Below are 12118 nucleotides of genomic sequence, written 5' to 3'. Positions count from 1 at the left end.
GATTGTACTTTGCTGTGGTTGTCATCTGTTTTCTTTTGCCAACAGAGAGAAAGCGACAGGGCAAATTCCAGCCTTTCAGACGACTATTTGGGAAGAAGAAGAAGAGGGAGGCGAAGGGGGGATTTGATGGGGCAGAGCTAAAGGCCAGTTTTTCGACTGGGGAAGTGTGCAATGGAGTTGTGTCTGACGATGAGGAGTCCAATCAAAATCTGAGGTACACTGATTAAGTTTCACTCTGACACATTTGTCTGAGTTGTACATAGTGAAACTGAGCTCTTGTCATTTTATTGTTGCTAATAAAATCTGCTACTAGTTTTTAAAAATTTAAGGCCTACTCAGGAAGTTTGCAAATTTCTTGCACTTTTATCCAAGAAACAATTATGATCAGATTTCTATCACTTCTTTAAAAAAAAAGAAAACAAACAAACAAACAAACAAAATGTTTAACCCTTTAAAACATTGAGCAACATCACTTTTCTTGTGCTGTTTTCAGATGCCTTTTACAAGTGTTTAAACCCCTGAACACAACAAATTGGTGTGATTTTTTTTCAAAAACACTGGGAAAAAAATCAATGTGCATCTTGGTAACAAGTGTTCTACAAATTGCAGAAAATGTGTAAATTTAGAAAATCATTTTTAAAAAGCTAGGGAAAACATATCAAAGTTACATATTTAAAATTATATTATAGAATAATTACAATTTTTACACACTTTTTCCAAGTCATTTCCTCATTTATTTATTTATTTATTTATTTATCTATTACAATAACTTTTCCTTTTTTACTGATTATCTGGTAATTTTCTTGTACTTTTTTTTTACCATTTTTTTTTTTACCATTTTCTTGCAAATCTTTGAATCATTGCCTCTGCTCGTTGCCCTCTTCACATGTTCAAATCAAGCCAATTCGCTCAGGTTTCAAAGGGTTAAACACACTCTCATAAATGCAGCAAGTTGAGGTTGCACAATCTGTAGATTATAAGGGTGAGGCTCTCTTCAAACAGGCAACAGGCTTCTAAAAGGCACAACGTGATTTCAGCCTTTAACTGATGTGCTGAAGCTGCTGGTGTGTAAAGAGGTCATTCATTTCTTTGTGTAAAATGATTTAGCTCGCTCATGATAAATGAATGAATGAGTGGCAGTAATGACACGCTGCCACACTGAAGACACTCTTATTCTCCTGCAGGGAGTTGAATCCCATCGGATCTCGAGCCCTCTCACACGACAGCATCTTCATCCCGGAGGAACCAGCGGCCGAGCCCGGTCTAGATCACAGCATGTCCCAGGAAAACGTCTCGGATAAAGTGAGGAATCTGCAGGTGGGTCTGTGTTTGTGCTCTCAGTTGCTGAACAATTATCTTTTGTCTACATATGCAACATGTAACCTTTTCTGTTGGTCAAACAGAGGCAGATAGCACAAGGTATAAAGTTCGGCCAGAGGCCTCCTTCTCTGAGGAAAAGCGAAGGTGATGAGGGGAGTTCAGATGAGGAGGAGGTTCCCCGGAGTCCTCTGAAGGTTTTGGCTCAGGTAGAAGCCGAGCCAGCACACACAGAGCCAAAGGTAAATCTTCTGCAGAAAGACAAATAAAGTTTAACTTACAACTTACAATTATGAAATTCGGTACACTAATATATCATGCCAAAAACCCTCTTGGGTTAAAAAAAAAAATTTTGTGCTAATTTTTGGCGGTTTCAGGCCTCGTACTTTTGCCATCTTGTCCTACAGCATTCATCCGATCAACTTCAGAGTTGGTGTGTCTATTCTCAACCCCTTGGTGATGAAAAGTTATCACAGATCCGCACAAAACTTTTCCGGTTGGGCTGTCTATGATGTAGAGAGATGCAAATAGCTTTGAAAATGCTGCTACGTAACCAGATAAATAAAGGAAAAAGGCAATTTATTCATTTTTGATAATAATGTAGTGTGCTAGTGTGTGTAGCATGCTATCACATGTCATGTGACATTATATTACAATCATAAAAAACATACTTATTCTAAGCCAATGTGAAATGTTTTTTCCAGACCTAACACTGTGCTTTTGTTGCCTAAACTTTTTTTTTTTTTTTTACATATGTTCTAAGTTTATTTTGAAAAAGATTGTATGCATTTTTAATTTAGCAAGCAAAGAGTGTAAATTTCAGTCATTTTCAATTATGGGTAATGTCCGCTCTAGGTTTTGACTCTAAAGAAGATGTGAGGTAAAAAATTACAATATCTCTGGTTCTGCTGCACTGATTTTCATCCTTTAAAAAAAAAGTCACTTGTAAGTAAGATTGTGGTATGAAAAAGCAATGCTGTTCTGGTGGAATACTCTTTTGAGATATTAGGACAAAGAATATGTGTCTTTTAGTTTTCAATAAATTCTCTTGTTATTGTGACAAAAGCAGGTCCAGGGTGCTCAACAAGTTGGACCACACAGCACCCCAGTGAAGTCACCGAGGTCCAGACGAGTTCTTCCGCCTACTGGTACCATCGAGTCCATCAATCTGGACGCTGTCCCACAGTCTGCTCCTCGCTTAGACAACACTGCTGCCAAGCATAAACTCTCCGTCAAACCCAAAAACCAGAGGGTTTCCCGCAAACACCGGCGGTTTACACAGGTGAGCCAAACTACCTAGCCTACCTCACCTCAGTTGTGTTTGAACATGTTTTTGATTTATTTGTGATATTTCCCACCCTTTGTTGTGGTTAAGAAAATGGGAACTAATTATATTTTCCCATTTTCAGGACCTCCAAGAGGTGTCTATTCCCGGTGCGGTGCGAGAGGACCTCGAGGCAGCAGGCGTCTTCACAGACAAGCAGCGCAGAGCATCTGTTGAGTCCCTGGAAAGCTTCAAGAAGCAAAGACTTCATGAGGAGGAGAGACAGGAGACGAGGAGGAAGAGGGAGCTGGAGGAGCAGAGGCTCAAACAGGAGGAAGAGGAGAGGAGGAAGAGAGCCGCAGAGGAGCTGAGGCTGCGTGAACTGGAGGAGGAGAGGTGTCGTAAACGGCAGGAGGAGGAAGAACGAAGGCTCAGAGAGGAGGCAGAGAGGAGGAGGAGGGAGGAAGAGGAAAGGATGCAGCGAGAGGAGGAGGAGCGCATCCGGAGGGAGGAGGAGGAGGCTGAAAGGAGGATGCGAGAGGAGCAAGAGTGTCGACGGCGGGAGGAAGAGGAGAGAAGACAACTGGAAGAGCACAGGAGGAAAAAAGAGGAAGAAGAAGCAAGGAGGCAGCAGGAGCTTGAGGCCGAGAGAAAGTGGAAGCTAAGAGAGGAGGAAGAGGAAAGAAAAAAGAAGGAGGAGACGGAGAAGCTGAGGTTGCAGGAGATTGAAGAAAAGAAAAAAGCAGAAGCAGAGGAGCAGAGGAGGGCTGAGGAACTGCGCTGGAGGGAGATGGAGGAGCGACAGAGACCTTTCTCTTTCAAAGTTTCCTCTGGAGAAAAGCAGATTTTGTTCCAGAAGGTCAACTTAACGCCTGTTACGCCGGCATCCAGCCACCAGAACGCTGCCGTAGCTGAGCAAAGAGAGAGCGCTAAGGTGTCCTCCTCTGAAGCAGCAGACTCCCCGAACCTGCCATCGTCTCCATATGTCCCCCATACCGCTATCTTAGTGACAGGCGCCCAGCTCTGTGGGACGGCCGTCAATTTAGACCAGATCAAAGACACCGCCTGCAAGTCTCTGCTGGGTTTGGGGGAGGATAGAAAAGCCCAGGGAACGCCGCCAACCAAGAGTAAGACTTCACCGGACCGCAAATCTGGCAAAACCAAATCCCTCAACGATTCGGCACTCTCTACAGACCAGTCTGTCCTGGCAGAATGGGCGAGCATCAGATCAAAGATATTCAAGGGAGTCGAGGAGGGGAAGTACGACGAGTATCCTGACCCGAGTAAGACCCAGCCTCAGCCCAGCACCGAGGAGCCGCCTGCGTTTTCCCACACCAACCTCAGGAAGACCATGTCTGCCAGCGCCAAGTTCTCCATCACCCCCGCGAAGAAGAAGTTTGGAGACTCAAACCGTAATTCTGAGGTTTTTGGTGCAGATGATAAGGAAGCAGAAGAGGAAGCGACTCAGTCTGATAGTCCAACTGCAGCCTCCCCAGCTTCAACTAGTAAACCTCAAAACAGGACGAGTAAAGCCGTCCGCATCGTAGAAAGAGGGTCGGAGGAGTGTATGTTTGCCAAAGACCTCCCCTCTTTTCTGGTTCCAAGCCCCGGAGCCAAATCTGAAGGGCTGGAGTTGAAGAGCAGGGCGCAGAGCGAGACGGTGGCGCCTGAAAGTCGAGAGGAGGAAGAGGACCGAGGCCAGGATGTCGAGGACAAGCCCTCACCTTTTGGAATAAAGCTGAGGAGGACCAACTACTCCCTCCGCTTTCACAGCGAGCAGTCCACTGAGAAAAGGAAGAAGCGATACAGCGCCGGGGACAGCTTTGACGGTGTCCCTTCGCCTCTCACCCCCATCGAGCCAGACTCTGACACTTCCTCTGTCTTTTCTGACAAATCTGCGAGTCCCACATCGCCTCAGAGAGAGGGCGCGGTGGGCAAGTACTTGCATGCAGCTGCCTCCCCTGCTGTCCCTCGGGCTAAACCGGTTAAGTCTGCCAGCCCAACCACACACAGCGAAGGTGAGAAGGTGCTTTCAAAGCCGCCAGTCTACCGAAGACCAACCACGTCCCCCAAACCAAGTGTCCCCACACCGCCACCATCGCCACTACCTAAAGTGATTCACGGGCCTCCTAGTGACGCTGTGAGGACAGGAGCAGCAGAGTCATCGAGCCAGGAGCAAACGCACAGGAGCGAAGAACCTTCAGCCGTGGCCCCGTTACACCGGAGCAGCCAAGGCCAGGTCCAAGGAGAGGAGGAGCCGAAGGAGAAGAGATCCTTCTTCCCGTCCATCAACATCCCCTGGAGAGAGAAAGCAGACAGGAAGACAGAGCTCATCAAGAGAGGTCAGCGCTTTGATAAAGCATGTTCAGGGTTCCCACTAGGGATGTCCCGATCAAGATTTTTAGCCACCGATCCCGATCCAAGTCATTTGATACCAAGTCACAATCCGATACTTGTATTTACAATGCACAGTTCAAGAACCTTAAAGATATCAAAATCAATCCAGTGTACATGTGTGACAGTTTAATAGCTCTGCAATGCAGTGCAAGAAAAAAATGTTTGCATCCAAACAGTTATATAAGGGTTTCTTATTTTATTTTCACAAAGTAAACAAACTATAATATATATATATTTAAATTTCTTTTATCACAGTTTCACAGTTCCACTTGGTGTAGCTTTTTTTTCAACAAAATTACAAAGTAAACAAACTAAAATTGTCTTAAGTAGTTGTTCTCAAATCCACTAAGTGCAGCACTGTAATAAAGGTACAGAACATTATAAATGAGTGATATAATCGCAGTCACATTTTAAATTAGTGTTATAGCTTAACTATAACATTCCCAGTCAAAAAAAATAAAAATCTGTCACAATTCTGCTTATTACAGCATTACAGTGAAACTAGTTTACAAAAAAATAACAACAAAAATTCTAATTCCACTTAAAGTGGTGTAAAGCCTAAGTTGAATGTGGAAAAAAATCCTTTTACTTATTGGAGTAACAGCATTATAACAAAACCTGAATATCTGATGCAAATTGTGCTCTCTGTTTATGACACTTGTGTGATGGCGGATGCAAACTAAGGATCGAGGCGCATGCTCAAAATAACCGATCCCTATCAATTAAAAAATGCGTTGATCGGGCCCAATACCTATCCTTCGGATCTGATTGGGACATCCCTAGTTCCCCCACATTTTCATGGACAAAATTTCAAAACTTTCCCATAACTTTTCAAGGACCCAAATTTCCATTTCAGAATAGCATGCACTTCACTTTGTCTGCACCCAGTTACGATACTTCTCTACACAAACACACACACACACACACGCAGGACAGTCTCGCTTCCCATAACAAACGCTGCCACACTATGTCACATACACACGTAACTTGTTGTAGAGAGGAAGACTTGGCCTTTGTTAGTCATAGAGAATGAAAACTTTGCCAGATTAACATTTGTCCTTGCATGTCCTTCGATGCGACTATTGTACAACACAATGTTGATGCTGAAACGATATATGATGCATATCAGAGTTATGTCATGTCAACAGCTAACGTACAGAAAATAAATCTGCGTTATGTTACATTAAGTGGAAGGTTATCTCTGAAAGATTGTTGTCACAATGAATGTCATTACAAACAACAAAATTTCATGAATTTTCTAAAGCTCGTAATGATTTTTACAAATTCTTTTTTACAGGTTTTACATGAAATGATGATAGTGGAAGCCTGTTTGTTGTTGGTACTGATTAGAAATATTTCTGAATTTCAACAATGTTTTGCCCTTCTAATATACTAAAATGTCTGTGTTCCCCTGTAGAAAAACCCTCACTACAGAGCAGGCACTCCCTGGACAGTGCGAGGGTCCAGGAGAAGGAGGCTGGGCCCTTATGGATCACACTGGCTCTGCAGAAGCAGAAGGGCTTCAGGGAGCAGCAGCAGAACCGAGAGGACCGCCGGAGCCAAAGAGAGGCCAAACTGGCTGAAAAACAAGCTAGAGAGAGAGACAGTGTATGTGCTGCAGATTGACTTTTTTATATAAATATATATTTATTATGACATTCACATAATTTGATAATATGTATAAAATCACTGATCTCTTCTGCAGGCTACGCTGGTGAGCCCCACAGAGAGCAAAGGAAGCGGGAGCTCCAGTCCCTCTTCTAAACCTCAGACACCAGAAGAGCCCAAGAGACCCGACAGCCTCCTGGGACGGTTTGAGCGCAGAGAACACCTGAAAAAATCCAACACTTTACCCAGCTCCGTCACCGGTAAGAACCTGCATGTCTAACAACAACAAAGCTATATAAGGCTCAAATGATTAATTGATTGATTTTAACTATATGTTTTATTAAAGCTCAGGCAGTTTTATTTATTATTGGACAAAAACCCCATAACACGCATTTTGTTATTCGAGTGGTCTGAAAGAACACTAGACTTCTGCGCCTCCGCTTGGCTCAGTTTTCAGGCTTTACAAAATCTAGGTCGTGATGGGACTTTGGCCAATCACTGATCATTTTCACTGATCATTTTCATTGACAGAACAGCTGTCAGTCATGTCAGTCACTGCTCGTGAACTATGGTCAAACTGCCAAACTCGGCAGTGCTGATCAAATATCAATCAAGATTGTTTTAATATATTGCCTGTTTCTTACCTCAAATGTTTTCAGGTACATATTTTAGCGTGCCACCTTAGCTTTAAAATCGGAAAGTTGTTTTGTAATTCTTGCAAATGCCAGGTGCGCTATGAGGAGACAGAAGGGCATGATTTTTTTCAAAGATTGCAGAAGATATTTGCCACATGCACTAAGGATAGTAACAGTAACATAAGAATAACACTATGCTAGTGGAAAAAAAACATAGTCGTCAAAAATGATGAAGAAAACACAGTATAGTGTGTCATCAAAAATCATGAAAAAACAGCTTAGTATAGTTTGTTATTAAAAATCATGAAAAATGTCATAATTTGGCTTGCTGTCAAAAATAATGGAAAAACATAATAATATAGTATGTCGTCAAAAATTATGAAAAAAATGTCATAGTATGGGTTGTTGTCAAAACTCATGAAAAAAACAGTGTAGTATGTCGTCAAAATCATGAAAACACGTCATAGTATACTATCTTATCAAAAATAATGAAAACGGGATCATGGTCGGTTGCATTGTGTGCTGGGTGGCAGGCGGGGGCAGGGGCGGGGCCTCGGGCGTGCCTATCCTCAGCATTGCAAACTGGTTCTAGGGACGTGGAGCATTACCTCTCTGGCGGGGAAGGAGCCGGAGCTGGTGTGGGAGGTTGAGCGGTAACAACTAGATATAGTTGGGCTCACCGCCACGCACAGCACTGGTTCTGGAACTAGTGGACTCAAGTGGCTGGACTCTCGCCTTTTCTGGATTTGCCCAGGGTAAGAGGCGACAGGCGGGTGTGGGGATACTCACAAGCTCCCGGCTGAGCGCTGCTGTGTTGGAGTTCACCCCAGGAAACTGAGTGTCGTGTGTGCATATGCACCCAACGTCAGTTCAGAGTACCCCGCCTTCCTGGAGTCTCTGGGTGTCGCCCTGGAAAGGGTGCCGACTGGAGACTCCATAGTTCTTCTGGGGGACTTAACCGCTCACGTGGGCAACGACGGAGAAACCTGGAGAAGCGTGATTGGGAGGAATGGCCTGCCTGATCTAAGCCCGAGTGGTGTTTTGTTATTGGACTTTAGTGCCAGTTAAGGATTGTCCATAACAAACACCATGTTCGAGCATAGGGATGTTCATAAGTGTACCTGGTACCAGAGCTCCCAAGGTTAAAAATCGATGATCGATTTCATAGTTGTATCATCTGATTTGCGGCCGTATGTTTTGGACACTCGGGTGAAGAGAGGAGTGGAGCTGTCAACTGATCACCACCTGGTGGTGAGTTGGATCAGGTGGCGGGGAAGGCTGCTTGACAGACCTTGTAAACCCAAGCATGTGGTGAGGGTGAACTGGGAATGTCTGGCGGAGGCCCCCTGTCCACGAGATCTTCAACTCAAGCCTCCGGAGGAACTTTTCGTGCATCCCGGGGGACGTTGGGGACATGGAATCTGAGTGGTCCTTGTTCAAAACCTCCACTGTGGAGGCGGCTGCTGGAAGCTGTGGTCAGAAGGTTGTTGGTGCTTGATGTGGCGGCAACCGAAAGACCCCCTGGTGGACACCAGTGGTAAAGGAGGCTGTCAAACTGAAGAAGGAGGTCTTCTGGGCTTTGTTGGCCTGAGGATCTCCAGAAACAGTGGACGGGTACCAGGCAACCTCCTCTGCTGCAGCCCTTAGATGATCAGCTCTTCACCCTTGCAAGGCTGCTGCAGGGGTTGTGGGAGTTTGCTCATCCGGTCTACATGTGCTTTGTGGACTTGGAGAAGGCCTACAACCGTGTCCCAATGGGAGTCCTGTGGGAGGTACTGCTGGAGTACAGGACATCTGTGAGGAGCTCAGAGAAGAGCTGGTGCTCCTTTGTGTCGAAAGGGGCCAGTTGAAGTGGTTCGGGCATCTGATCAGGATGCCTCCTGGTTGCCTCCCGCTGGAGGTGTTCCAGGCATGTCCTAATGGTAGGAGGCCCCAGGGCAGACGCAGAACACGCTGGAGAGATTACATATAACGTCTGGCCTGGGAATGCCTTGGGGTCCCCCAGGAGGAACTAGAAAGCGTTGCTGGGGAGAGGAACGTCTTGAGTGCTCTGCTTAGCCTAGTGCCCCCCCGACCCGGCCTCAGAAAAGCAGACAAAAATGGATGGATGGATGTTGTAAAAAATAATGAAAAAAACAAAAACAAAAACGTAACATTATAGCATGTTATCAACAATCATGGAAAAACATCATAGTATGTTATGTCATAGCCCAAGTTACTTTGAGCTTTAGACTTCTTTACAGTTTTCAGATGTTTAAAGACTATTATTTGACTAAATGTTATTGAATATTTGCAGCTAAATGGGTGTCATTTAACCCCCTCTATGAAATGAGCTTTGTGTTTTTGTGGGCCAACCAGGAAGTTAGCATCACACTGGTTTTTGAATGGGATTTTCGATTATCGCCAAAAATAGGCTCTGTGATGAACGAGTATATATGACACTTACACATTTTGTTCAGCATGATAATCTTCACAAATGAATACCACTTTTGTGTGTTTTGAAACGTAAATGAAATTGCGAGAAGCAAAAAGCTGTTATTAGGCTATACCTGAACTACATCGTGGTTGCATGACTTAAACATCATCACCCCGAATCGTTCAACTTCACTGTAAAAACACATTAACTGACAATCAATAAATATCATAAACAGGTAAATCTACAAGTTAGAGCGTGACTCTTACTTTAAACTGTAAAGCTGGGTGAGTGCGTTTAATGAATTTATGTGTACGGTGTTACGACGTCTAATTATTTTCCTTGATCTGTTGTTTCAGTCGAGATTGCAGACTCTACACCGTCGCCACCTGCTGTCAAGGAGGTGTCAAAGCGTTTCCCCTCCAGTGACTCTCCGCAGGTGTCCACAGAGCCAGCCTGGCTGGCACTGGCCAAGCGAAAGGCCAAAGCCTGGAGCGACTGTCCTCAGATCATCAAATAACCCCCCACCCCAGCTTCACTCTGGGCTCTGCTGGCCTGCATCGAGACTGCACACTGCCCATGGACTCTAAAGCAACCTGGAGAGTCACCCATCCCCCGCCCCCGCCCTCCATGAAAACCCTCCTGACTGTGAAACAAGTAAAGCCCTCCATCACCTCACAACCCCACACACACACACTGGCTGGTACTATTATCATGTTAAAGTGCGCTTCACATTCAAATATTCCAATACAATCGCACAGATATATGTAAACAATTGCGCGCATGCACATACTGTATACAAACACAAAAAGTATAACGTTGCAGTCCGGGGCGGCAGCCAATCACAACCATGGCTGGCCATTGCAATAGCCAACCCCAATTTTTTTTTTTTATTTTGTAGCCAACTGCGTCACCATGGTTGTAAATAAATCATTCGCTCACCACAACAAAAGTTCGTAGAGAGGTGAAGCTCTGACATGTGACAGTGTTTAATCAACAGAGGGTAACTGTCTGAATCGTGTTTTAAGGGCTACCAGTAACAATAACTCGACATGACCCTGTTGAATCTGATGGAAGTGTTACAGGTATTATTTATGTAAAGAAACGATACTGTATCTCCTCTCTGAGCCTTGTTTGTCATGAACAATTTTTTTTTTTTTTTTTTTTACTCATACTCGAAACCTTAGCATAACAATTCTCACTGTGTCCGTGACGACTGTGATAGCTGTCAAAAAGGCTATTGTACAATTTTTTGCCATTTTAAAGTAACCTGTCATAATCACACGGTGGGTGCACCTAAACACAGCACTGAAGACCACAAGTGTTAATGGGCATTGACGTGACTTGGATTTTTTTTTTTTTGCTAATGGAGACAGACACCTGCTTGCTGTAACATACAATTCTTGTAGCCGTCCTCCCGTAACACACTTGTGTTTGCAGGCTTACGCCATCACTTCCTCGTAAATGTGATATTATCTTAGCATTTCCTCTGTGAAAGGGAAAAAAAAACTCCAGCATTCTCATTTCCTGCCGCTCATTCACTGATCTGTATGTATGTAAGTATGTACTGTACGGAAGGCGTCAGAAAGAGTCACTTTGTCATTTTGTTTCTAACGTTGGTCGTGCACAATAGTGTAGTGTACGCAGTGTTATATGTAACAAGAAAAATGTTTGGTATTATTTGCACTTTTTTTGTCCCACTTAGAGATATTCATGAGAAAATTCTTAAAGAGACACAAAATGTTATGAATAATGTAAATTAAATACTGATGTCTGAACTTGGAGGCTCATTATTTCCCTGAATGTTAGTTAAAGCTTATTTCCCAAAGCACCTTCTGACACAGATATAAAGGCCATCACTGTTTATTATAAAAAGAAATACATCTCATTCTACTGCTTCCTCTTAGACAGTCAGATTTAAACAATACACATAGTCGTTGCGGCACCCGACAACAAGAAAGTGTCCATACACCACTGGGGATGAAAACAACTCCCCAGGTAGAGAGAACGAGGCCAGCCTTCGCCCGTCTTCTCCATCTAATATCCACAAAGTCCCGTCTGTGGAGGCAACAGCCACCAGAATCCCCTTCCTGCCCACGACAGAGCTGTCAAACACACACGGAGTGCAGTACACCTTTCCTGTGGTCTGGAAAATCCAAACCAAAGAGCCGTCGGTGCAGTTCAAGCAGTACAGGCAGCCGTCATGTGATCCACACAGAACCCTCTGCTGGTCTGGTGTGACGCATGGAGAGGAGAAGACGGGTCCTTTTGTTAAAAACTTCCAGACCTGCAGAGCAACACACATTTATAAATAGATTTTTCTCAGAGTGCAAGACTTGTAATCCTTAAAGGGATAGTTCTGATTACTGACTACTTACTAATAGTCAGTATATTGTCAACAGTACTAGTTTGGAGAAGCAGATAGGAGTATCTCCACAGAATTTAAGTAATGTACTGCTGTGGATCAATGTCAGTTAAAGTGTA

At 44.1% G+C, this 12118-nt stretch overlaps 2 protein-coding genes and 1 long non-coding RNA gene across 6 annotated transcripts in view; 1 reads left to right on the top strand and 2 right to left on the bottom strand.

Moving 5' to 3' along the window:
• The window catches only part of cracd (capping protein inhibiting regulator of actin dynamics), a 30810-nt gene extending 20008 nt beyond the window's left edge, over nucleotides 1-10802 (top strand). For 2 of the 3 annotated variants that reach the window (XM_042484192.2, XM_088077971.1), the window contains exons 2-9: nucleotides 46-214; nucleotides 1185-1317; nucleotides 1404-1559; nucleotides 2384-2599; nucleotides 2727-4923; nucleotides 6396-6586; nucleotides 6684-6846; nucleotides 9994-10802. In XM_042484192.2, the coding sequence (XP_042340126.2) occupies nucleotides 1276-1317; nucleotides 1404-1559; nucleotides 2384-2599; nucleotides 2727-4923; nucleotides 6396-6586; nucleotides 6684-6846; nucleotides 9994-10154 (3126 nt within the window). In that variant the 5' untranslated portion in view covers nucleotides 46-214; nucleotides 1185-1275 and the 3' untranslated portion in view covers nucleotides 10155-10802. The remainder of the gene's footprint in view (nucleotides 1-45; nucleotides 215-1184; nucleotides 1318-1403; nucleotides 1560-2383; nucleotides 2600-2726; nucleotides 4924-6395; nucleotides 6587-6683; nucleotides 6847-9993) is intronic. The other variant, XM_088077970.1, reaches the window with a different exon arrangement.
• On the bottom strand, nucleotides 1431-4444 carry LOC121941398 (uncharacterized). The gene is made up of 3 exons (XR_006105742.2): nucleotides 4306-4444; nucleotides 1704-1823; nucleotides 1431-1568 (listed from the first exon to the last, which is right to left on the bottom strand). It is a non-coding gene; the product is annotated as an uncharacterized LOC121941398 (long non-coding RNA).
• Nucleotides 10803-11481: 679 nt separating the features above from the next.
• aasdh (aminoadipate-semialdehyde dehydrogenase) overlaps nucleotides 11482-12118 on the bottom strand; it is a 33534-nt gene continuing 32897 nt past the window's right edge. For both annotated transcript variants that reach the window (XM_042484107.2, XM_088077972.1), the window contains exon 14: nucleotides 11482-11921. In XM_042484107.2, the coding sequence (XP_042340041.2) occupies nucleotides 11538-11921 (384 nt within the window). In that variant the 3' untranslated portion in view covers nucleotides 11482-11537. The remainder of the gene's footprint in view (nucleotides 11922-12118) is intronic.

Source organism: Plectropomus leopardus, chromosome 5, assembly GCF_026936395.1.
Source record: "Plectropomus leopardus strain MGB_pleo_1.0 chromosome 5, ASM2693639v1, whole genome shotgun sequence".
Classification (NCBI taxonomy): Eukaryota; Metazoa; Chordata; class Actinopteri; order Perciformes; family Serranidae; genus Plectropomus; species Plectropomus leopardus.
The sequence above is the reverse complement of the archived record's forward strand: the minus strand, read 5'-3'. Positions and strand labels throughout refer to the sequence as shown.